General features: G+C 37.5%; 1 protein-coding gene across 1 annotated transcript in view; it reads left to right on the top strand.

Moving 5' to 3' along the window:
• Window positions 1–27,493, top strand: part of ANOS1 (anosmin 1) — a 133,137-nt gene that overhangs the window by 12,407 nt on the left and 93,237 nt on the right. The window contains exon 2 of the mRNA XM_061988544.1: window positions 16,859–16,906. Within this exon, the coding sequence (XP_061844528.1) occupies window positions 16,859–16,906 (48 nt within the window). The remainder of the gene's footprint in view (window positions 1–16,858; window positions 16,907–27,493) is intronic.

The following is a 27,493-nucleotide window of genomic DNA, read 5'->3' as shown; positions in this document are numbered from 1 at the left end:
AAATGTGAAAGACTAAGTTTTTAATAAATTTAATGCATTTTCTATCCAATGGATCCTCATTGACCAAGTGGAGTAGGGGTGCATTTGATGCTGCCCAGGCAGCACATTAGCTCATATTATAAAAGATTTAGTTTAATCACATGCCTGTGCATTCGAGCTCTGGTCAGCACCAAAGCTATAATTACAGAGGCAGTAAACATACAACAGCAAATAATAATTTTCAAGCTTCACTCCAGTGTTCAAAACCATCATTTTCTTGGGTAGAAAAGACCAGCAATATCGACTTACTTTGAAAATTTAACCTGTCTTTAGCAATTTTCCAAACTGTGGAAAGGAATAAACATTTAGAGTTTCCTAAAGAGTATACTGCCTGCTTTTGTTTTGGTATAGAAAGCATGACTCACAGATAGTTTTGAAGACTAAAAAGCTTTACATGTTTGTAAATGTACACTCTTTAATTTAGTTTAAGCTTATATTATTTTCTTTAGCTGGAGATCTTTCGGCTTTTTGAATGATACTTACTGGTTTTCCTATTTATATGATTAGTAGTTTAAAACAGATTTTTTCTGGAGCTTTCATTGCTGGCCTGAATCTTATATTTCTACACTTGATAGTAACATATCCAGTGGTTTTAATGCAAATAAGCTTAGGCCAGTGCAAATGTACTGGAAATGTCTGTTCAGAATCTATAACTAAAACTAAAGAAAATATTTCAGTATACTGTTTGGAGACAATCAGTTTATATGTCTTGACATCATCCTTTAAAATTCAGGGTGGTAGCAAATTATACTATGCTATTAGGACAAAGTAGAACTGAATTGCTGGTTATTTGCCAGATGCATAGTACCCTGACTTCAAATTAAGATATTTCTAGAAGAGATTCCTTCAGATTTTAAGGAAATGTAGAAACAATTATTTATGAAACCAGAGCTTAGTACCTCTAAAAACACTAAATAAGTTTTTCTTTTTTTTTTTTTTTAAAAAAAAGTAGATATTGCCCAGTTACTGATTGTTACTCTCCATATCCAGATACCTTCAGGAATTCCATCACGTCTCTGTAAATTTCATCAACAGGCATGACTTATCCTCTTAATAATAAGAGCAGATGTCAAATTTTCATGCCCCTAAGATGTTTACTCATACCTAGTAGATCCATCTGGTATAGATCGAGCCTCAGTCAAGTTGTTCTCATCCATGACATTCCCACAGAGAAAGCAAATCGAGCAGAGCTCCTCAGTCCAGTGAAGAAGAAACTTGAATATTATCAGCATATTTGAAGTACCACAACCCACTTCACTGTCTTTCTTAATTGCTTTACACAGGTGAGAAGGCTGGCAAAATGGAAGAAAACATTTTAATTGAGAGAGAATTCTTGGAGCATGCCACCACTATGCGAGATTTAAAAAAGACGGAAATATTTGTAAATTCTGCAAAAATAAATGATTTAAGAAAGAGAAACAAAATTTTAATATTAAAAACTTGCAGATTATTCAAGATGTTGGCAACTGGTATTAACCTCAGTTGTCCACATTTTATCAGCTTGAAGGCTTTACATTATAATGTGGGGTTTTTGTGACTCTTACTTTAGATTAAAGATATAACAGAAAGTTCTAGGATTTGGAACTGGTATGATCCTTGCAGTGAAGTTACGTGAAAATTCTATATCCATTTGTTTACATTAACAGGAAGCTTTAAAATCCTGTGGCTTGAATGGAGACTGAGCTTTGACACCTCTCAAATAACAAACTTTTCAAAAACTTCAATACAAATTAGCCTGTCTTAATTTTTAACTCTTTCACCTAATGCCAGAAATGTCTGAAATATGATGGACTTGGCAGGAAAAGATTCATTTGCATAACAGCTATATCTCAGATAACCAGACTCAAGATATGATAATGACAAATATTTTACTCCTGTCTTGAAGAGAAGTTTATTTTGTTTTTATGATATGTCTTCATTAGCTACCTATCAGACTTTCTACAAACCTGACACATGCAGGGCTTTTATGTTTGTGGAAAGTTTTATGACAATATGATGAGACAATGTAAATCTTCCACTGAAGACTGTTACTGTAGAAAGATCCAGTTACTATCACTGTAGTTTGAACTTTGTAGTTAGTTTTATTACATTATATCTTTCTCCAATAATACATTTCATGTTGCTTTCCTCTCCCCCTCATCTGTCCTTTCACAGTCTTAGGTTGCTTGCAGGATGGTCTAGAGGTCTAGCAATTGTTCTGTGTAATATGTTTCTTGTAACATATAGTTCTTAACAAACTGTAAAAAGCTCCTAAGAAAACTGGAAGAAATGGATTTAATCTATTTTAGGATTACTCTTTTCTCAGGAATATACTGTCGGTGTTGCAGGTCCCAGCTAGGATCAGGTTAGCAGGCATGTAAATTTCAAATGGAAAAGACAGAGCCACCCACTCTTCTATGTGCTCCTTTGCTTGAGGCATTTTTTCCCCCATCCACTGTCAACACAATGTCATTGCATCCTTACATCCTTTGCTATTCTGGGAGATGTTGCAATTCCTTCCGATAGAATGAGAGTAGAAATGTAGTCTGGAGAGAAATATGAACAGGATTTACAAGTCTGCAAGCTGACAAAAATAAGCAGCATTGGGCTAAAGTCAAGGAAAGCAGGCCTCTTTGTTACATGATACAATTTAGGAGGACATTCGTTCCATGATGTGATGTTTGATACCTGACCAGTATGCAGCTGGCTTTTGCCAGTCTTTATTATTGGCTTGGTGGCTTTCTACAGAAGTGAGAGCTGGATTGAGAAGAGATTGGCCCAGGGCCAAATGCATCGGAACAATGGAGAGAAGAGTGTTAACTTGTACAGTGCAAGTTGTTGTTGTATTGTGATTTAGAAATGAGACAGTAAAGTTATGTGCTAATTAAACCATACCCATTACATCTTGTCTGTCTTTCTGTAGTGTCTACAATGAAGGCAGATGTATGGAAAGACTATAGTAATTAAAATATATCTGGGAAATAAGACTTCTTCCTGAAATTGTGCTTTAACTGTTGTGGTGAAGGCTTTTTATGTGTGACTGACATATGTTTCTTTGCATTAGAGCTTTCTAAGTGTACAATAACAATATTGTGTTTGTTTTTTTGTTTAGATTGAAGATGGGCTGTTATGTTTGTAAGTCCAAAAGTCATATTAATTTGGATAGTTCTTCAATTCCCAAATGACAATAGAACCCTTTTGCAAACTTTTCTAGGAAATTCCAGGTCTGGTGAGGTGCATTTCAGTCACTGAGAGGGGTCTTCTGGGGGGAAAAAAAAAAACCAAAACCAAAATCCCCAAAGATTGTTTTAAACAACTGTTAAGAGTTCCAAAAACTGTGTTAACTGTGCCATTTCTTACATTTGAGAGCTTTGCTATGCACTTCCATAATTCTTCTAAAATAGGATTTCTGTATAGACAACTTTATTTATAAATATGGTAGTTCCACAGAGCCATTGAATGTATAATTATAATGAAAATTTGGACTTCATATTTCATCTGTAGGATCATTATTTGCACTCATTTTACTGAGGAGATTACACTACATACTATTACAATATTAAAAGTGATTGGGATAATGAAACAAAGTTTTTATATTAGCAATGATGTTTATTGAGCTTGTTGCATTTCATAGATCAAAGAGGAGAAATTTCATACTAATAAATCAAGACAGCTGGAATAGAATAAGGAATATCTGTCACAAATATTTTCTGTTTAGCAAAGTACTGCACAGAATTTATTATTTTACTTGTTTGTTTCTCTTTTAAAGGGAAATGAAAATACATGTATCCATCACCTTGTGGTGGATATGGCTGCTACTACTGGAATTATTTAGTATCTTGTAAACTAATAACACTTGCCAAAGAGTACAGAAGCACATTCCTGAAATTTGTCAAATGAATGTCATGCACTTATATTGGCAACAAATAGTATGTCAAGTACATGAATGTGGGCATAAAATTTGGTGGCACTTGATGCTGTCTTAATAACATGGGTACTTGAGGAGATGCTCATTTTCAGGAGCAGGTGTGTATGCTTACTCTTGCCAAAGATACAAGTATAGTAACGTCTATCCCATACGTACTGGAACAGACTAGGAGAAAATATGGTACATCACATGGCCATCATTTAGTACAGTGCATTTGGCAGTTCTGTAATCAGAAAGGACTTCATGACAATGCAACCTGCATGGAGTATCCCATGTTCACATAGTTTATAATTATACTATTTATAATGGACATTTTAGATGATCTGAAAATGTGTGATTGTATTTGAGGGTTTTTTAATCCTTAATTTCTTAAGACATGAGACCTTAGAACCCTAAACATTTTGCAAGTCCAGAAAGAAACACTACTCTGAATGATCCTGAAGGTGTGACTTCTGAGGAAAATCTAGTCTAAGAGAAATACTACTCTTGTGTCTTTGTAGATGATGTTAGAAGTGTCTGAAGTGCATCTACACATCAATGTTTTAATGTTGATTAGAGTTTGCTTTTGGAGTGAGTCTCCCAAGCACCATGATCATCTTTTGTTTCACATCATGAACCAGTCTGAGACTTCATGCCATGGATTTCTTCTGGGTGAACATAACTGGAAGAGAGGATTCAGGGGGAACCTAATGTGCTTTAATAACTTGTGTGTGTGGTGTCAATGGGACCAGACTAGAACTACTTGAAGGAAAAAGGAAATAGGAAAATTGGCATATGTGGAGTGCAGACATTAAGTCCATCAGCACCCGCTGTTTTGTTCAACAGATGGGTTCCTGTGGTTCACACGACTTCCTAGTGTGGAGACACTCCTGGGGTGTTTGTAGCTGATTCTGAAATGCTAAGTTGTTAGTGCAAGCAAGCGCAGGCAAATGCAGCCTGTGGTAAATGGACCACACCATTGCTGTTGGGAACCACCCAACTAACCCATAATATTATAATTATGCAGAATAGTAATATGGGCTATGATATTGAGTTATGAAGTGAAATTAGCATTAAAAGCAGCATGCACATGTTTCTGAAATTTGGAATATTACAGTTTTCTGGTAAATCAATCAGATGTTTTTCAGGAACACTGAAGTAGGTCATGTATGTCTACATTTATGTTGTATTTTGCATAAGTAAACATTGCATTTTTGGTATGTTTTTTCTTCTTTTTGCAGAACCACAAAATCTTAAGTAGCTGTTGATTTCCCAGCAGGTGCTGTTTCTGTCACATCCTTGAGTCAGCTTATACTTTTATTATCTCATTATTTAGTTTGTAGAGCAAATTTATTTTGACATGACAGAAAAAGTACAATAGGATTTTTGAAGAGTGGGGCTTTTGAAATAGAGCCTACAAACAAATATTCAACAAGCTGGTTTTGCTTCATATATTGATTGTTTTCTCTTCACTTCAAGTGGGTTACTTATCCTGCACATATTTCTTGGGGCTTTGACCTAGAGTATATGCTTTAGATTCCATATTTAATTTTAGTATCTTCAAGTTATTGTCAGTGTATTTAATTCCTCCTCCTACTACTTAGTGAAGTCTATTTCATCTGGATTTTTCAACAGATTGGTAGAAAATTCTGGTAATTAGAATAAGACCTCAGTTGAGATCAGTCTTAGAAGTGGTAAGAGTGAAACCACAAGAAGGCAGTCATAACTCACAAGTGTGGTGGAGACACAGGGATTCCTGTGGCTCATTTATTTTTACAGCTTGTGTTAATGTAGTAGCTTTTCTATGCACTTGAGAAGACAGTGCTGTAAAAAGGGAAAAGGTGTTCCATACTTGAGATGCAAATTTAATTGTAGCAATGCATATACTGTATTTTCAAAACTATCAGTTTCTTACTGTTGCATTGGTGATGACCTTTGGATTTTGATGATTGCCTTTCTAGGAACCTACTAATGATGACAGAGAACGAATACTGTTGTGTCTCGTGATTTAGCTGATAGCTGCTGATTTTACTGAATTTCTTGTCTAATTACTTTGATCTTAATATTTTTTGTGTGGTTTTATTTTGGGGCATGTAAAGCTGTGTCTTTAATGAAAACAGTCTGCAGTAGAAATGAAGGTTGAAAATTACTTTGAATTAACTGTTTAGGAAATATCAATGCAAAGTTTAGGTCAATACAGTTTTACTTGTACCCATTTATCTGCAGGAACACTCACCATGTCATTGTGGTAGGAGATAGCACATTACAGGTAATGGCAGCATTAGTGTAAATCCAACAGAAAATCTGACTAAGATTTTTCTGTTTAAAATTAGACTGCAGTACTAGTCAAGCTATTATTACCCATGATAATTGAACTTTGTTTTATATTTACAAACTGAAATTATGTCACCAGAATGAATTGTTATGCTAATCAGTTCTATAACTTTTTAACATTTAATCACCTCTTTAACCTAATTCTTTTGGGTTAACCAGTAACCAACATTTACTTTTCTACAGTTTAAACATCTGTGGTGCAGAAAGGGCTTCTGCTAAAGAGGATGTACATTTGACTTAGCTGAGAAGGATCACAGTGGCTACTTACAGTAACAGAACAACTCCAGATATGTGTTCCAAAATGTGTTCTTACCTTTGACTCCCTTTTGGGAATACTGTTTCTGAGTTGATTTTTTTTTTTTTAATTAAAAGAATTGTATGTATTTGTAAGATGGCAGAGGAAATACATGTACATAGTTAAGCTTAATGCTGTATTTCTGTGTAAGCTTTTATTTAATATATTGAATAGTGACTAATATCCACTAAGCACTGTTTGTTCTCTTACCTTTTCTTGTGTTTGAGTCCTATGCAGTGATTTTCTTGTTTGTTTTGGTGAGTTTTATATATTTTGTTGTTCTACCTACTTTGGGTAACCTTTATTTGATTCAGTTGTTGAAATTTTGCTTTGTGCTTTTGTTAGAGCTAAATGTCTAAGGACATTTCTTAGACATGAGGAAAAAAAAAATAAGATATTATTACAGACCTCAAAGCACAGTCTCCTACTGTCACGTTCAGCAAGGGCTGTTTGTTCACAGCAGATGAGGAGACAGAGACCATGGTCTCTCCAAGGGCAGCAGCCCCACAGGGCTTGCACAGAGTGAGCAGAGCTAGGTGCTGGTAACAGTGTTGTCAGCACAAGTGATGAGCCAGGGTCAGGGACAGACAGGGGCAACTGTGGGCTGTGTGGGTACATGGTGCACTGAGTAAAAAACTGGCTGAAGGGCAGAGCTCAAAGGATTGTCCTGAATGGGACTACATCTGACTGGTGACTAGCAAAGTTCTTCAGGATTCAATTCTAGGGCCAGATCCATTCAATGTGTTTATCAATGATCTGGATGCAGGAATTGAATGCAACATTGGCAAGTTTGTTGATGTTACCAAACTGGGAGGTGCTATTGACTCTCATGAGGGACAAGAGGCGATGTAGAGGGTCTAAACAGATAGAAGCACTGGGCGATTATCAGTGGTATGAAGTTTAACAAGTCCAAATGACAGATTCAGCATTTAGGATGGAGTATTGCCAGGCACAAGTATTAACTGGGAGAGGTGTGACTGGAGGGCAGTGCTGCAGAAAGGGATCTAGGGGTGCTAATCAACAACACTATCAATAGAAGTCAGCAGTGTGCCCTAAAAGTCAAGAGATGCATCCTTTGATGCATCAAACAGTAGAACCAGCCAGTTAAGACAAGTGGTAATCCCACTGTACACAACATTGATGTGATATCACCTTGAGCACTTATGTGCAGTTCTGAGCCTCACAATTTCAGAAGGTTGTTAAAGGTCCTGAATGCTTTCAGATGAGGGCAACAAAGCTAGCACAAAGCCTAGGAGGAATGTCATATGAGGAGCTGCCCAGGGCCATGGATTTGTCTAGTTTGGAGGAAAGGAGGCTATGAGGCAACGTCATTGCTCTCTACAGCTTCTTTGAGGAGGGGAAGTGGAGTGGGAGGTGCTGATCTCTTCTCCTTGGGATCCAGTGAAAGGATGCATGGGAATGCTTCAAAGCTGCACCAGAGGACATCTAGACTGGACACGAGGAAACATTTAATAACTCAGAAGTCGGTCAAACCCTGAAATAGGCTTCTTGGAGAGCTGTTTGATGTCTTGAGCCTGTCGGTGCTTGAGAATCGTTTGAGCAAGTACCTTAATAACATGCTTTAACTTTTTTGTCAGCCCTGACTTGCTCAGGTGATTGGACTACATCATTGTCATATGTCGCTTCCAGCTGAAATAGTCTGTTTTATTCTGTTCTGTTCTAAAAGGAGATAGAGCTGGAGACAGGGAGGGTGATGCCTCAGCACAAGATCCCAGGTCCAGCTATGAGACAGGGCTAGAAAAAAGCTATAGGATATACCCAGGAGATCAACTACCTACAGCATAGATGAGATGTTCATCCAGAAGGTAGATACATAGCTACAGAATAGTTAACGGAAGGAGTGATGGCCCCAGTTGAGCTGAAACAGGACTTCTGAGCCCATGGGCAGGAGGGGAGGGTAGAGACTCCAGGTAAAACAAGTTGGGGCTGTTAAGGCCTATTCATGTTTTCCAGGCCCTGACACCTGCACACACAACACTGACAAAGGTGAAACACGTGACAAAGGTGAAAATATCAGCTAACTTCCGAGGAATCAGAACTTCAAACTAGAAGTTAAGTGTTTGAAAAATAGCAGTGAAAAAAGAGAAAGACATTATGATACTGTGTAAATTATGCCATGATCCATTTTGAATGTTGCATGCTATTGCTGTCTTTCTGTCTCAAAAAGGTATAGTAAAAGTAGGAAAATTACAGAGAAAAGTAACAACGAAGTCTAAAAACATGAAATGAATCATAGAATCATAGAACCTTTAGTTGCTTATCGAGTTCTTACACTTTTCCTTCAGTAACCATTTTATTGCCACTCCTGGAAAAATGACATTGGACTATCTGGAATTTACTTCAGTTTTCTATGACTGCTATAAAATATTTAGGAATTACCTGTTATGTTGTATAGTAAAAGCTTGTCTGCAGACACATTAAAGAGCTCAGAGAGGCGACACCAGGTGAGGATCTCAAGTCCCACCCTGCCTGGCTGCTCCCAGGCCCACCACAGTAATCATCTGTCCATCAGAGGCCTATCTCCAGAAGGCCAGGAGAGTACAGTGTCTTGAAGGCAGAATGGAACCCAGATTAGGGACTCAGAGGGAGAAACGGTGTGTCTCTGGAGAGCCTCAGCCCCATTGTCCAGCCATGGGACCCATCAAGATGAATCAAAGCCAGATCTGCTTTTGCACTTAGGGGAGATACTGCCTAGGGTATGAGACACTTTATGAAATACAAGGAAAGAGAATTTTGGGATTGCACAAACTTATTACCACGGAGCCCAGAGGATGGTGATCAGTGGCATAGAATTGGGTTGGAGGTGTGTGGCCAGTGGAGTTCCACAGGGGTTGGTTCTGGGGCCAGTCTTGTTCAACATCTTCATCAACGACCTGGATGAGGGGACAGAGTGTACCCTCAGCAAGTTGGCTGATGACACCAAACTGGGAGGACTGGCTGATTCCCCAGAAGGCTGTGCTGCCATTCAGCGGGATCTCAACTGGCTTGAGACTTGGGCAGAGAGGGAACCTCATGAGGTTCAACAAGGACAAGTGCAGAGTCCTGCATCTGAGGAGGAACAACCCCGTGCACCAGTACAGGCCGGGGGTCGAACTGCTGGAGAGCAGCTCTGCAGAGAGAGACCTGGGAGTCCTGATTGATAATAAGCTAACCGTGAGCCAACAATGTGTCCTCATGGCCAAGGTGGCCAATGGCATCCTGGGATGCATGAAGAAGAGCGTAGCCAGCAGGTCAAGGGAGGTTCTTCTGCCCCTCTACTCTGCCCTGGTGAAGCCTCATCTGGAGTCCTGTGTCCAGTTCTGGGCTCCCCATCTCAAGAGGGACAGGGAACTTCTGGAGAGAGTCCAGTGCAGGACCACCAAGATGATCAGGGGACTGGAACATCTTTCATATGAGGAAAGGCTGTGGGACCTGGGGCTGTTTAGTCTGGAGAAGAGATGATTGAGGGGAGATCTTATTCACATTTATAAATATCTAAAGGGTGGGTGTCAGGAGGCTGGGACATCCCTTTTTTCTATTGTAGCTAGCAACAGGACAAGGAGTAATGTGATGAAGTTGGAACACAAAAAAGTTCCATTTAAATGTAGGAAAAAACTATTGCACTGTGAGGGTGATGGAGCAGTGGCTCAGGCTGCCCAGAGGGATTGTGAAGTGTCCTTCCTTGGAGGTCTTCAAGACCCGCCTGGACGTGTTCCTATGCAACCTGATCTAGGTGACCCTGCTTCTGCATGGGGGTTGGACTAGATGATCTCTAAAGGTCCATTCCAACCCCTACCATTCTATGATTATGGGGAAGTAAAGGGATAAGGGTGTAAAAAGGGTTGAATGTATGTAAATGGGTGATACAGTTGTGTGACCTTGCCCTGCTCCTGGCCAGCATGGTCTGTCCTACTTGGTACAAGCAGCTGGAGTGAGTGAGGTTTTGGATGTCAGCAGCTCAGCTTGGACCATAGGCCAGAGGGCCTACGTAGTGAGTGCTGCTGGCCAGAGGGACTGGAGCAAGTGAAACTCAGGTGCCAGCCACTGATGTGGGACTATGAGTCACAGAAGTCTTTGCCTCTATGGTGCCAGCAGCTGGACCAAGGAATCAGGATATTTCTGGGATTCTATTGTTTTTCATGGATGATTTAATCTCTGGTCTTCCTCTATCCACGACTTCTCCAGTGGATGGTCATCAAACTTGTTGCACATTGTACAAACATTTAGAAGTGAAAATGCTAAAAATATGTCTGGATAAATTGTCCTTGAAGGAGCAATCTTTTTTTGCAGAGGTGGACCTTATTGTTGGACTTTATGACCTTTCTCATTCACTATCTCCAACTCCATATATCTCCTGTTGATTTCTACAGTGATTCAGTTTTTCTGTCTAGGTTTCAGTCTTCACTCTGGCCTGTTGCTAAGAGTCATTTCAAAGTGCATAAGGGCTTAAATTTGTTCTAGATTGGTGAAAGACTTTTGGGGCAAGTGTTCAAGCTATTGTATAAAAGGTTATTCTCTTCATTTTTATGCCATATTTTCAAAGAAAAAGGTGTTTTGATAACTGAAATACCAGAGCCTAGGAAAGAGAGACCTCTGGTTCCCTTGTCCATACATGTATTGGAAGTTCATATTTAATCTCAGATGAAAGGCTTTGAGAAATAAATTTTTCTTTGGCATTTCCTATCTGTTGAGTTTGATACCTCTCCCTGCTAAGTGTACAGGCTTTTCTGAAAGTCATGCCTAGGTGTGTAATTTGATATTTAGGAACTGGAAAGACTAGTTTGAATTTGTTGATTCCATTCTGTACCTTAGTTCCACAATTTGGAGTTGGCGTTGGGGCCATATAGCACTGCCACAGATAAGTTCTGTATTAATTTATGTCTTGGGGAGCGTGCAGTCAGGAAATATATCTTAGGCGCAGCATAAATTATATTTTACCATTCAGTATAATTTCATACTGCTGAGATTTTGAAAGGTTAAGTAAAACATTTGGAACCTGTTGCTTTAAATTCATCATTGCAGCAGCTATTGATCTGTCTACTCAAATGCTCTGTTTCATGTAACTAGGGGTTTTTTTTTTATATTTTTTCTGTGGTTTTTTTGGTCATTTTAAAAGAATCAGTGAGGCTATCAGGAGAGGCCACTTCTGAGAGATAGTGGTTTCACTTAAATAAACTGAAGATTGGGCAGGGAAGAAAAGACTTGCAAGCCAGATAATAGGTATACAGGTGCTCTCACAACAGATTAAGTGACTAGTTCATTTTTCACAGCTGATCTCTGGCATTTCGAAAGAAGCAAGCTTTGTGTTGTGTCTCTTAATGTAATTACAGATAGAGATGCAAATGAAGGATTTTTAGGTTTGCCATTGCCATTACTCCAATGAAAGGACAGTTTTTACTTCTTTGTGAAGGTTCTGTTTTTTTTTGTGTGTGTTTTTTTTTTTTTTTTTTTTTTTTTCCCCCCTCCCTGGGGCACACTGTACACTTTTTAATTCAAGGGAAATTCGTTTTCACAAGAAAAATGAAAACAGTTGTAGGTGTTGAGATTAAGAAGTAGGAGCGCAAACATCTGGACATTTATGATGTCACTGTCTCAAGTAAAAGGTAGCATTCAAAAGCAGGAGTGCCTTTTCTAGTTCAGTGGAAAGCAGGAGCATATCTGAAACAAAGTAGTGAGCTACTACTAATCTGTTACTGCCATCAGCTACTGCTGTCACATTTTATATGAAGAAGAAAGGAGGGATAAATTGAAAGTAGCACACAAAATATTGTTTTAATGTTACTGCTGGCCAGATCTGTAAATGGAAATAATAAATCCTCATACAGCACTGAGGGTAATACTAAAGCATTCCCACTAGCATATGTTATTTACAGCTGTTCTAAAGTCTTTATTTCTTCTATTTATGTCTCTTTCTTTTTGAAGGGGTTGGACTTGACATGATGCTCATAGTTAGCTATTCTTAGGCTAGCAAATCTCAGTGTTAGCTAAATTCTACTGTAATGGCAGATAAAAATGGTGTTATAAAATCAAATAGTGATTGCATTGTAACTCTGCTGTGAAGGTAAGACAAAATAAATTTTCATACCATATTCAAGTTAAATTGTATGAACAAAAATTTTTAAATTGCTCCTGAATAAGATTACAAGTGGAAGACAGTCGGTATGTTGTTACATTTATCATCCCCAGATCTCCTTAGATAACACAGGTATACACATTTTTATCCTTACAATTCACATGGAAAAAATGACACCTATAAAAGTTTTTGAAATTTGGATTAAAAGTTGAGGTGAAAGCATAAGTATAATTTGTATTAGTTTAGTTCTTGAAGTTCAAGAGTATTCAAGTTCAACGCTTTAGTTTTAGTTCTTGAACTTCCTGATGTGTCTGATCCAAATCTGTGTTATTGACTGGTCTTTGCATTGTATCAGCTTCAAAATATGTTTAATGCTCAAAATGAAGAAGTTAATGATTTATCATGTGTGAATGAAAGATGCATTTTTAGACAAATTAACTTTCCTCTATCTTGTCTTTCCTGATAACAGAAGGTTAAGAAAAATAAGGAAGATTATTCTGAATTGATCTTGGAAGTCACTTGCCATTGGTATTTTTACGGAACTATTTCAGTCAGCTGTGCTCATCTCTTAAGTACAGAAAGAGCATGCTCTTAGATGACTGATCTAACAAAAAAAAATGTTTCTCCTGCTGATCTTCGAATAGATCTGTGGATTTTTTTAAAAATTCAGTTGATCCATCAGTGGACAGTACAGTGTGCTTAGCTGCTGATGTTAGAGTAAATATGTTTAGGTGAAATCAGATTTATGTCCTTTGCTGTATGAAAACTTTATTGTCTACAAATATCTGATGGGAAAATATTTGATGAGTCAATATCTATACCATTTCTGTCAGAAAACTTGCTACATTTTCTGATCCTTGGTCTACAATGTCTTGTAAAAAAAAAAAAAACCAAGGTATTCTGGTTCTTTTTGCTATGTTTTTTGTGTTGGGGTCAAGCTGCTGAGACAGTGGGAAAGATGTTTTTGAACCATTTCTGGAGAACAGACTTTGATTTTTGCAGAGATCTTCTTGGAAAACTGGTGTGGGGTAAAGCTTTGGAGGGAAGGGGAGGGAGAAGAAAACTGTTTAATATTCAAGGATCACCTCTTCCAAACTCAAGAGCAGTCCAGCCCAGTGAATAGCAAGTCAGGCAAAAGTGTCAGGAGACTTGTGTAGATGAACAAGGGGCTCCCAGCAATACTCAGAAGTGAGTCATACAGGAGGTGGAAGCAAGGACAGATAAACTAAGTTTGCAATAGAAATAGTCTGAGCATCCAAGGATGATGGTAGGAAACCTAAAGCCCAAATGGAATTGAATCTGGTCAGGGATATCAAGGATAACAAGAAAGACTATTATACATAAATAGTAGACAGAAAGAAGACTGGGTAAACTCAGTGCTCAAAGAAGTGGGCAGTTTTGTGACATCAGACATGGAAGAGGCTGAAGTATGGCCGCCTTTGCCTCATGCTTTATTAGCATGACCAGCCTTCAGGAATGCTAGGTCCCAGATATCTGGGGAAAAGACTGGAGCAAGAAGGATGTGCCCTTGTTGGAAGAGGATCGTGTCAGTGAATACGCAGGCAAACTGAACATGACTAAGTTCATGGGTCCTAATGACATGGACCCACAAGACCTGAGGGAACTGGCAGATGTCATTGCAAAGCCACTCTTGATAATCTTTCATAGATGATAGCCATTGGGAGAAGTGCTCAAAGAGTGGAGGAAAGCTCATGGCACTGCTATTTTCAGGAGAAGAAAGGAGGATGCAGGGAACTACAGGCCAGGCAGCCTCACCTCCATGCCCAGGAAGGCAGTGGAGCAGCTGGTCAAGGCACATGTGTTTCCAGGCACATTAAGAACCAGAAAATCATCAAGAGTTGTCAGTATGGCATCACCAGGGGAAGTCTTAATTGAGCAACTTGATAACCATTTATGATGAACTGACTGGCCTGGTGTACAAGGAGAGAGCTGTGGATGTTGTCTAGCTGGAATTCAGTAGGATCTTTGACAGTGTCAAAGGACAACCCTGTGCATGAATATGTATGCCAGGGGCCACCCGTCTGGACAACAGAAAAGGTTCTTTGGGGTCTTGATGCATGTGGAGTTAACATGAGCTAGCAGTGTGCCCCTGCAGAAAAGTTGGCTAATGTTATCCTGGTCTTCATGGGTCAAAGTACTGCCAGCAGGTCAAGGGAGGTGATTCTTTCCCTTTCCCAGCACTACTAAGGCCACAGCGAGAACATACTGATGAGTCCAGCAATGCACCTTGAAGATGGTGAAGGGACTGGAGCAGTTCTCCTATGAGGAGAAGCTGAGTGTGCCGAGACCATTTACCCTACAGAGGAGAAGGCTGAGGGGAGATCTCCTTCATGACTATAAACACCTGAAGTAAAAGGTGTGAAGAAGGTAGAGCCGGGCTCTTCTCAGTAGTTCCTAGTGACAGGATGAGAGGCAATGAGCACAAACTGAAACTCAAGAGGTTTCTTCTGAACGTGAGGAGATACTTTTTTTACTGAGGCTGACTGAGCACTGGCACAGGTTGCCCATAAAAGTTGTAGAGTCTTCATGCTTGGAGATGTTCAAAAGCTGACTGGACCTGGTCCTGTTCAACTGACTGTAGGTGTCCTTGCTTTAGCGGGTGGTTTGGACCAACTGACCTCCAGAGGTCCCTTTCAATCTCAGACATTTTGTGATTTGAACAATACATTAATTTGAACAGAGAAATTTCTCTTTTACTGTATTTCTTCACAGGCGAGCTTTTCCAGCCCTCTGTCTGTTTTTGTGGCTCTCCTATTCTGCCTACTCTAAAAGGCCCATGATTTTATTGTACTGGGGATTTCAGTGCTGGACACAGTTCTCCAAGTGGGGTTCCACAGGCAGGGAGTAGAGGGATACGATCTCTTTGCTTTGCCTGCTGGACATATCTTGGGAGCTTGTGTGAAAGTGTGACTACACATTTGTCTGAAAACATGCACCAACATGATGTCCTCAAACATTCGCTGAGAAAGATCCAACTTCAAAGCATAGGCTTCATAGTTGTGGTAGCAAGTCACTCTATTCAAGCTTTGCTGAGGTTGGAACAGAGTACTTCTGTTTTGAGAAACTAGTCTTGTTGACTTCATTACAATGCATGCTAATGTATCTGCTTCTGAATTGTAGTTGTATACCCAAGGAATAATATTTTCTTTATCTGTGTGACTTTTGTACATACAACATTATTTACATGTATTGTATCATTATTTGCATGTCCTATTATTAATACAAAAGAAAAAAAGAGGAAAAAGTATAGTCCTGCAAGTCCTTTGCATTCTGGCCTACCTGAATTCCTCTTACTTAGAGAGTGATTTCCAGATCTATAGTTGGTGCCAAAGGTGAAGGTATAGTATGATCACAATAATTCATACATGTGGAAATACTTTGCCAAATTCTTACTAAAGCATGTTGTGTTACTCCCACATAGACTCAACATTGTTGGAATCTAAGCAAAAAATTTACCAGAATCTTTATCTGTTCTGTTTCCAGAGGATAATCTTATAAATTATTGAAGAAATATATACATACAAATTCCTAAGTACATGAGTGTGCACTCTGTGTTGCGGAGTTTTTACTCTGTTTCTTGTGTTCAGTCCACAAATTCACTCAGGTCTTCCTGATGTTTTGGTCTTCTGCTAAACAGAAAGCAAGTCCATATTTTGTTTCTCTTGACCCCACAAACATACACCTCTGTTTCCTGATCTGAGAAATGCATTTTATTGTCAAAAAATGATAAATAAAACTGGCACAGCTGACTTTTGGTAAACTCATGTTGCATTTAATTGAATTTTCAATTTACTTCAAGGCCATTCTTTTTACTTGAGAATGTTTTTTAAGTATTATGCCTTATTGAAGTATGACTAAGGGGCTTTCTGTTCATGAATCACTACCAATCCATATAAATTTCTTAAACGCAAGTGTTAACTTTTATATGCTTCCTAGCAACTCTAGATAGTTAGTATTGACAAAGTTGAGGTAAAAGGTGAATTTGTTCAGTGTTCCACCAACATTGCGAAATGCATTCCTAGTTTTCCTCTGGTCCCTTTACACTTACCTGAGCCTTTTACTCAAGACAAGAGATTTGGAGTCAGGATTAGTACTTGTGTTGTGACATAACATCATTCTATAAGCAGAACTGGACAGTGTATTCTGTTTAAACCAGTTAATCATGTCTGGTCTTAAAGAAATATTAATATGCTTGTACTTTGTCTTTCAGAACAATGGGTCACTTTCTTGGTGCCAGAATCATAAACAGTGTTCAAAGGTACGTCCTTTTTTCTCCATCATTTAAGTTCTCTAAGTTGCTTTCAATCTCTTGTCTGTAGATTAAGTGCTTTTCATTTTAGCTGGTTTTCAGAAGCATTTGTTTATATTTTATTTGGAAACCTCAACCTCTAATAAAATATCCTAAATGAAAACCAAATGATTTACTCTTTCAGGACAAAGGAATCATGTTTGAGGATACATATCAAACATAGTTAAACCAATGTAATTCTGTGGTTATCAGCAAGCTTTATGCCAACTAAAATCTGGCATATAATTTTTTCTGTTTCAGTATTTTTGTTTATAGTAGAGTAAAACTGTCAATCAGTTTAAAGTCTTACTCCAGCAACACTGAGGCACATCAACATTCAACAATTCATTCAGTGGGTATGTAATTTTCAGCCTGACACTGAATTTCTTTGAAAGAAGTCTCAAAGGTTCTACTGATGCCCTCTCCTATCCTGGCACTTTAACCCCGAAAGCATTTAGGATAGATGAGCTAATTGCTGACTGAGTCTTCTATGTAAGAGTCTTTCTATGGTGCCTGGATAGAGACAACAATGATTTGGGAGCTTTGGTGGGTCAAAGTTGGAATTACAAACTCTGGTTCTGACTGTTTGTAAACGTCATGGAAGATGCATCCATTGGAAATTTACCTGATAATAATGAAGGTACTATTTTTTTCAATATGTATTTCTGCAATAACTGAAGCTTTTTAACATCATTTTTTTTCCATTAATATTATACTGCAAAAGATATTAAATCCAAGTACTGTTTCTCTGTATTGTTTTAATAATGTAATCTATGTAAATGGTGGTGCCAACCCTTGATTTTGACAGGTGTCTTCTCTATAGTTACAATGAGATTACTTGTTCACTAATGTAGTTTCCATTGAAATAAATTGGATTGGAAATAGACCATTTACTATTGACTGTTCCACCACAGGAAAATAAAGTTAATTGCTTTTGTCAGTATTAAAACCAGGATAAAACATCAGTATAAGAATGGAACATTTCCTATTAGCTTATGAGGGTGGCACTTCAGCAATGAAATGTTGTAGGTCTTAAAAAACCCCAAAAACAGGTGCCAAAAATAATTTCATCATAATATGGTATATACTTTACATACTTAACAGTCATGTTACCTTATGTTTTCATGCTTTCTTAGGAAGGTAATATATTTGCTTTAAGAAAGCAGTTTTTCCATAATTAGAAAAACAAGTACATATAAAATTGGTCAAATTGTTAGCAGAGCTGAACATTAGCAAAATGTTCTGATTTCAGGTAAGTTTTGGTTTTCTGTGTTTTACAAGGCAGTGTCAAAGACAACCTAAAGCTTTCAGAGCTTTTCAAAGCAATTCAAGGGATTGAGTCTGCATTTTAAAAATGCATATTCCTTTCACTGCTTCTCAGCAACTCAGTGGAGGAGATTTATATGACTATGATTCTGCTAAAAATCTCAAATGATTTTTTTTTTTTACAGGATACTCACAGTGTCCACCTTTATTTTGTGGTTGGAATCTTTAGTGACACAGCTTTTTGAGGTGATCTGAGGTAAAGTGCAGATAAAGCAAACATCCAGATAGCTACTTTGTTAGTGAGGAGACTCTTAAGCACAGAAGCACCTTCTGTTTACAGAAATATTTGCATCTGATACACAGTGGAGAAGTTTCATTTGGAAATTGCATAAATTTATCAGACAGTAGGTGATACAACAATAAAAGATGATGTAGTTACTTAGTAACTTAGTAACTTTTCCATTGTTTTGCTCTTCTGTAGAACAATTTATAAGATGGAAAAGGTACAGTGTAGTCCATCTTCTTATTTGTAACATAAGCAATCCCAATTTTATTTTAGAAGCAGACAGTTGCCTGTAAAAATAGAAGTCTTGGATGGGAGATGGAGCTATGGAGATGAACAAATCATCATAAAGCATCCAACACAGGGTTTTTGCATGTGTTTTTACCTCATTGCACTTTCGATGCCTGTTTTGGCTTCATTTTGCCTAGATCTAGAACTGGCAAAAAACTGTTCTAAAGTCGCTGTCCAATATTCTCTGAGAGTAAGATCAATGTGACATAGAATTCTGTGGAAATTTTGTGTCCACAATATGTATGTAGAATAACTGGGAAAAATATCTGAATACTAACATACAAAGTAAATTATTCTTTTCTTTGTATGAAAGTCAGAGGTCAGAGTAATTATGTAGCTGAAGATAACTGTTGATAAGTAATTGTTTAAGTTTGTTTGGTCAATGAAATATCTCTAAAGTTCCACCTGTTATATCATTGTCTTCTAAGACAAGTGTAGACAACAACCATTAGTTTAAAGACTAACACCTCTAAGAACTACTAATTTTTCAAAGAGGTGCAAATTTAATGAACTAAAATGGTTTTATCTCTCACAAAAACATTTGTAGATCGCTACTAGCATCTCAAATGGCTATTTCTTTTCTGTTATTTTAATGGAGCAAGTAAAAAAAGCATGTCTGAGCAGCAAAATATGCACCAATGTTTTTTATATGTAATTTGATTTAATAAGATCTCTCCAGAGGTCTATTTTATGAGATAAACACAAGAGAGCTCTTGAATGCTTGCCCAGCTTTGACACAAGGTAGATAATTGTAATATGTTAAAAATACTTTGTTATAATCAGGATAACTCTAGATCATTAAATAAATTGTCATTTTTGGTTGCAGTAGTTATTTATTCCTTGCCATCACGCACTCCTACTTGTCTACTTGTACAGAATTGAAACAGATCGAGGACTTCCTTGGGATCTTGTCAGTTTCCTGCTTGGCTTCTTCTGTGAATATGAGTATTGAAGTAAAATTGGCACTAGAGTCAGTGATGTTTGTTGTGAACTAGATTTGAAACCAAAGTATTTCTGTCTGTTTTATTTGAGCTTATGCCCTTTATATTATTTTATAGTTTTGTTTTTCTTTTCTCCTATGTTTTACTCTTTCCTAATGTGTTCACTCTTCTTACTACTACTTTATGGTGGATATTTATTGTTTTTTTCCTTTTTTGAAAAAAAATCTCATGGTCTCAGAAGAATAAGAATTCTTGTTAGAAATTGAATGGATTTTTTTTTCTCATTTTTTTAGCCCTCTAATTCCAGTATATGTCTGTTGTAGTTTAATTTCTTATAGTATCTAAAAAATATATATACTTTGTCACTGAAAATTATTAAGTTTTAGAAATTTTTCTACAATTTATCCAGGAGCAAATTGTTTGGTACTGTTGATTAGAATTAAAATAGAGCCTGAGAATTATTGTACTTGCAAACTAATGTATATGACAAAATCTGTAATTTTTTTATATATTGATAAAATAGTGAACATTAATCCACTGGATATTAGATCCTGAAATTGATTCTTGGATTTTTAATATATTAAGCATAAAGCTGGGTCTTGACAATTTGGTGGTTTGTTTTTTTTTTTAAATCAGAAGGTTAGAATAAAATACAATCACATAATCACATAGTCACAGAATCATAGAATCTTAAGGAATGGAAAGAGACTTCAAAGATCATCTAGTCTATACCCCTGCCAGAGCAGGACCACCTAGAACAGGTCACACAGGAACTCATCTAGATGGGTGTTTTGAATGTCTCTAGAAAAGAAGACTCAACAACCCATCTGGACAGCCCGTTTCAGTGCTCGGTCACCCTCACAGTGAAGAGATTTTTCCCTGTGTTTCTTTAGAGCCCCTTATGTGCCAGCTCGTACCTGTTGCCCCTTGTCCTATCATTGGACATCACTGAGAAGAACCTGACTCCATCCTCCTGACACTTGTCCTTTATGTTTTTGTAAACATTAATTAGGTCACCCCTCGGTCTCCTCTTCTGCAAGCTAAAGAGCTCCAGCTCCCTCAGCCTTTCATCGTAAGGGAGATGCTTCACTCTGTTAATCATCTTGGTGGCCCTGCACTGAACTCTTTCCAGCAGCTCCCTTTCCTGGAACTGAGGGGCCCAGAACTGGGCACAATATTCCAGATGCACAGCCTTCTGGTGTGTCGGCCACTCCTCTCAGTTTATTATTGTCAGCAAACTTGCTGACAGTGCCCTCTGTTCCTTCATCAAGATCCGTAACGAATATATTGAACGGTACTGGTCGCGGCACTGACCCTTGAGGGACTCCACTAGATATAGGCCTCCAACTAGACCCTGCCCCATTGATCACCACTCTCTGCATTCTGTCCTTCAACCAGATAACAATCCACCTCACTATCTGATCATCCAGCCCACACTTTCTCAGTTTTGCTGTGAGGATGCTGTGGGAAATGGTGTCAAATGCTTAGCTGAAATCAAGATCAACAATATCCACTCCCCTACCACTATCTGTCCACCTGGTTACATCTTCATAAAGGGCTATCAGGTTGATCAGACATGACTTCCCCTTGATAAAGCCACATTGACTGCTCCTAATGACCCTCTTGTCCTTTAAATGCCTGGAGACAGCACCCAGGACAAGTTGTTCCATCACTTTTCCAGGGATGGAGGTGAGACTGACTGGACTGTAGTTACCTGGGTCCTCCCTCTTAATCGTAGAATTGTTTAGGTTGGAAATAATGTTCAATATCATCCTTTTTTTCCTGACTATATTGAACATTTTAACCTCGACGATTTTGTGAATGGCCACCTACCAGTATGTCTTTCCTGACTCCTCTGTTCACAAATAGAAAGTCCTATCTTTCCTAGTTTTCTTACTGAGTATATGTAACAAAAAATTATTTTCTACAAACTTGAATATCCCAGACCTGCGCATCACAGCGGTATGATATTCTCAGTTGAGTCTGAAAAGTTGAAATCTCTCATCTGGACAAAGGCTACCAATCCAGAAATTTCTCCCAATTGCCCATAGAAGAAGTCTGTGCTACTATCCTGGCTAGGCAGACAGTAGTAGAGACACACTAAAAAATTTCCACTCTTTTCCATCCTTCTAAACCTTATCGAGAAGCTCTCAAACACATCACCCTTTACTGTAGAGACTGTTCAATAAAATACTTTATGTATAGTGCAAAACCTACACCTCCCCTGCCCTGCCTGTCCCTCCTGAACAGCCTATTACCTCCATCCCAGCACTTCAATTGTAGGACTTATTCCACTAAGTCTCACTACTACCAATTATATTGTAGTTCCAGGAATTAAAATGCTTCTGGTTCATCCAGTTTGTTTCTTACAGTACATGTGTTGATGCACAAACATTTCAGATATGCTTTTTAGCCCTCCATACTCCCAGGAGCAGTGTAAGTGTTCCCACTTTGTCTTTAAAAACAAAAACAAATAGTATTTTGATATGGATTACATATGTAGCTAAGCAAACTAAATCTGCTTTGGGCTTATTCTTCCTCTTTCCTTTTGATTAGTTATATTTTCTATACTCTGAGTTATTTAAATAATATTTAAAGCATTATGAGTTAGACATTATATACATGAGATGGTGTCTGTAATGTGTTGATATCTTCTAACATATAATAATCTGTTATTATTTCAGTTTAAAGAAATAAACTTGTTTCCAACACAGGTAATCAGTTACACATTTGTAATTCTATTAATACTGCAAATGTTCCCTCTAAGTGGAAACATGTAGAAAATAACCTAATATTTTTTAATTTTGTGTGTAATGGCAGTTGCTAGAGGGGGAATAGTAGGGTAGGTCAGTGTTTGAAATACGGTTAGCTGAGTATATAATTTCTAAACCAGAACCTCTAGTGCTACTGTTGAGAAATATTCACGATAGTTTTTGTTAGACATTTGTTTATAATGTATTAACATAATAGGTCTCAGGACTTCTCTTCTTTTTCTTTTTTAAGAGATTTTATAAATAAAAGTCACATAATAAAATCTTTATGGATTTTGACTCTTTCTCCAAGGATAATTCTCGTTGTCATGAATGAGAAATTCTGAGTAAAGAGATGTGTGTTCAGCATTGAGGAAAAATTTTGCCTAGGTATTGTTGTTACTATGTTTGTGTTTTCTGGAGCCGATCTTGTACATCTTTACTTGCGATTCCCAGTGTTCATGAAGACATAAAATACTATTCTTGTTTTTATTGCATGTACAGATGTTGTTAATAGGCAGTTTATTTATATTGCTTCTTAAAATGAAATAGTTTACTTAGTGGGTTCAGGAGAAAAATAGAATAAATTCCATCCATTTTCACAACTTTTTATTATCCATATTAACCGACTGACTATATACATATACTGACTGTACACAGGTGAAGGATCTGTTTCACTTGTGTTACATTGACCAGTAGCAAGTGTTTTATGTAATCCACTTAGAACCATAGAGTAGTTTAGATTGGAAGGCACCTTTAAAGATCAGCTAGTCTGCAATAAAAAGAGTCTGCAGGGATACTCAAGTACTTAAAGCAGAACAATATTGCACTGGAGCTTTGCCCTTTTTGTAGGATAAGAAACTTTTATACTGTGGTTTTTTAATTCCCCCACTGGCTTTACCTTTGCTATGGATTTAACTTTCAGATCTTTACATAATTAATGTTTAGAACTTTGCCTCTCCTTATCCTCTGAAAAAATCTTTATGTGTTATTTTGCCTCTTTCTGTCCACCAGTGTCATTATTCTATATGCCCATCTACTTATTTCTTACATATCTACCAAGAATTTGGGAAATATTTAGGTTGGAAGGAACTTTTTAAGCTCTTCTAGTGCAATGCCTCTATTGAAGCAGCATGAGATAGATTTTCCAGAACCAGATCAGTTTTGATTATCTTTACAAGTGAAGATCACCAGTCTGGGCCACATGTTCCAGTGTTTGACCACCTGTGCAGCAAAAAAAGTTTTTGTATTTCCTGTTTTTTAATTTGTGCCTCTTGTCTGGCATGGAGGTATGACTGAGAAAAGCCTGGCTCCCTCTTCTTCACTGTTTCCCTTCAGACATAAACACAGTAATATCCCTCTGAACCTTCTTTCTCTAAGAGCAACAGTCCCAGTTCTCTGACCTTCTCTGTATATGGCAGATGCCCCAGTCCTTTATTGGTATTTGTGGCCTTATGTTTCCTTTCTTCCTACTTATGCTTTTTAAGCCGAAAAGGACTCCTGCCTACTGTCATTCATGTTAAAATCCCAGTATGAGTCTTGCTACGCTGTATGTAAATGCATACATAACGTTTGCTATTCCTGCTCCATTTTGCCAGCTTGCTTTTATGATGTGAACTCCATAGGGTTGAGGCTATTCCTCTCAAGTACTTGGAAGTGTTGAGCACATAACAGGTGCTTTCTTATAAAAACAACACTAAGAGTTGAATGCTAGTGAGAGTAACATGAAATGACAAAGTGCCCTACATTGTTGCTAGTTAAGCAAAAAATGTGTTTTTACCCTGAAGGAAGGCAAAATGACTGGGAAAGGCATTTCAATAGAGTTTGTGAAGTAGAGATAATTTTTTTCTATAGCTCCTTACACAAGTTTTTCCTTTTGTAAGCAACTGAAAGTCAAACGACCAGCAGGCATAATTTAGTACTGCATGTGCAGTGGCATTTACAGGGACTGGAGATAAATGGGGATCATCATAATGCACTGTGAATTGCAATACAACTTTCTTTTTCCCAGAAGCCAAGGCAGTGGTCCCTGATTGATTAATTCTGCAGGAAGGCTGAAGGGCTATTTTCTGAGTTTTCAGAACTGAGAGGAAAATGTGAAAATAAAGATAAAAATGTTTACAAATGCTGCAACCAAATAAACATACTGTTTCAAAATTCTTTTAACAATAATACACACTGAGCAATTGTTTCAGGCTTCCAACTGAGCTCTTTCCAAAGATAATGCAGGTGAAAAGATGAGTTAATGGTTTAAACAATTAGAGATTTGATGCACTCTTCCATCTGTCAAAGCCTACTGAAATGAAAGCTCACAGTTTTAATTTGTGCCTCCAGGATCTAACTCAGTCTGAAATGGTGTCAGCGATTTGCCCTGCCCACAGTACTGTCATTCTTATGGTAAGCATTCTGTGCACACATGCTGGGAGACTTTTATCAAACATATTAGTGTGCATTTGAAAGATCATTAGCCTGAAGTAGCTGGAACATTCCAGGTTTCTTAGCCTGGAAACTCACAGGGAAAGCTTTGTAAAATTTAAGAGCAATAGTGGTTCTTGGTATTGTCAATCTATTGTGATTTAAGTACCACCCATGAGAGTGTGAAATGAAGGCTGGTTCGATTTTTGGCTAAAAAGAATGAATAAAATCTTCTTTCTTGATCTACTAAATGCAGAGTTGAATTTTTTTTAATCTACTAGATGATAGGGAAAAATCGTTTAATAGATTTAGAATTGATAAGAATTGGTCAGATTGTTGGTGTGCTAAAGAGATTAAATAATCTTGAATATGTAAGACAGAAAGCAGATGTAATACTGTGTTCTTATGGATGATTTGATTTTTTTATTATATTAATCTATTAAAAGATAGAAGGAGCTGAGAGAACCATAGTGATTAGATCATTAAAGCTGAACTAGCTATGAAATAGGTTGAAGTTTCTGGATATTTGTGTTCAGGGAAATAGAAGAAAGAGCTTTGTGATTCAATGTTTATACAGAAATATTAGTGTATAAGGGTGCTATGATGACTGGAATCTCTTTGTTCTCTAAGGGCCTTGAGAACTGTTAAATATAGTTAAAATCCAATCAATATTTACAGTACTTTGTAGTCTTCTGATGTATTGCTCTGTATTTGTAAATATCAACTTTTATTTTTCGGGCATAAAAAACCCAGTGATATCAGAATATGGGACACCAAAATGGGTGTAAATGAAGAAAGTTCATACTCTTTACAGTTGCCATATTGGATCACATCATCAGCATTCTTCTGATTTAATACTGTGTTACCAGGTAGATTCTCCATAGGTAAGTAAACCAGCAGATCTGGAATAATCTGCTGCTACAAAGAAATTACTGAAGCCCTATTGCTAATTTTTGTGTGGTACTATGAAACACAAAGGGTATGTTCTTTTCAAGATACTTGTTTTGATTTCTCATCTCTCACTGTTTATTGTTCTATTCCTCTTAAACGCTTCTGTCTTGAGGAACAGGCCTTAAGGCTTGATGGAATGTGTTTTGCTTGGTCTTCATTCTGAATTGTCCTGATGATAACTTTCTGTCTCTAGGACAAATTATGGCAATCAAATTATTTTCATTTTTATTCTGGTAAAATATTATCACCCCTACTAGAGTCCTTACCATGTTAGGGAGAAAAGAATCAGATTGATTGTCTGTCCTTGTACATCATGTTTTTCACTGATGCAGAATTCTGAGTTTCTAATTGATCTTCATTGTTGATTTATAGAAAAGCTTGTCTAATTTGGAGCTTGCTTTTCTGACCAGTTTCATCTGATCCACTTGTTAATGAAGATAAGCAAGTCTGATCATGCTGTTTGAAAGCTGAACCAGTGAATAGTAAGCAAACTGAGCCAATGCTGAACATAACCAGCCAATGATTAAGTAGCCCTCTTTCATGGAGAAAATACAGAAAATTGTCATTAATGACTGAATTGTGCCAACATTGGCTTTGAGGATAATAGCTTAGCAGTCTCATCTCCTTTCTCAAAAATGCAAATGCTGGCTTTAGACCTGAAGTCTGCATATCTACACTATATACAGACATACGCAACAGCTAAAGGGAGAAATGTGTGCATGGGTGCACGCATACACACCCCCCACACACACACCCACCCAACAGATATTTATTGAAGCTGGCATGGTGAAGCACTAAATGCTTCTTTAACTTAGCTTTTTCTGCTTCAGTGAGCACTGTTCTTAATCCAGGGATATGCAGACTGCAGAATCCTTTATTTAGAGGTATTTGAGCACAAAAATAATCCCTTCCTAGAAACTTTTAAAATATCAATGGAACTATGCAGCCTAATCAGTTGTAAATTTTTATCATCTAGAAAGCAATTGATTAAGTAACATCTAGCAGAAGTCAATCATTACTGGAGCAACACTGGTCAGACAGTAAAGACGGACAGTACTACTAAGACCAAGGAAAATTAGCAGTAAATCTGCTTGAAATCAAGCAATGTATTTGTCCTTCTAAATATTTTGAATTTCCCCCATTCTCCCATTGCTCAAACCTTGTTTATACAAACCTTGTACATATTTTTTTTCTCATCTTTCAATATGCACTCTGTATGCAGAAGGAAATATATAACATGAAAGAGTATTTGAGATTTTACTTTCCAGAATACAATCTTAGTTCCCTAAATTCAGCTGCATAAATTACTATTTTGGAATTTTAATAGCTTACATAAGTCAGAGGATCAAAATTTATAACTTTGCAGTTGAGATCAGAGTCTTAATTTTGTCTTATTAAATTACATTTCGTTAACCTAATTAATTCTTAGTGCAAAACAGGCTGTAATAGTCTGTTTAAATGTATGGTCCTTTTCTCCTCTTGTGGGAGACAAACTGCGGAGTTAGATCAAATGTAGTGCTAGTTAAATGACAAAGACAAAATGTACCTGCATTGACCTTTAATATAGTAATAAAATATATTCAAGCCACTGTAAAGGAACAGAGACTGAAAACCATGCGTGTCTGTTAATCTTAGCCTTGACTTTAAAAGGAGTTCTGCA

The sequence above is a fragment of the Colius striatus genome, chromosome 1 (assembly GCF_028858725.1).
Source record: "Colius striatus isolate bColStr4 chromosome 1, bColStr4.1.hap1, whole genome shotgun sequence".
NCBI classification, from domain to species: Eukaryota; Metazoa; Chordata; class Aves; order Coliiformes; family Coliidae; genus Colius; species Colius striatus.
Note: the sequence above shows the minus strand (reverse complement) of the source record. Positions and strands in the feature narration are given on the sequence as shown.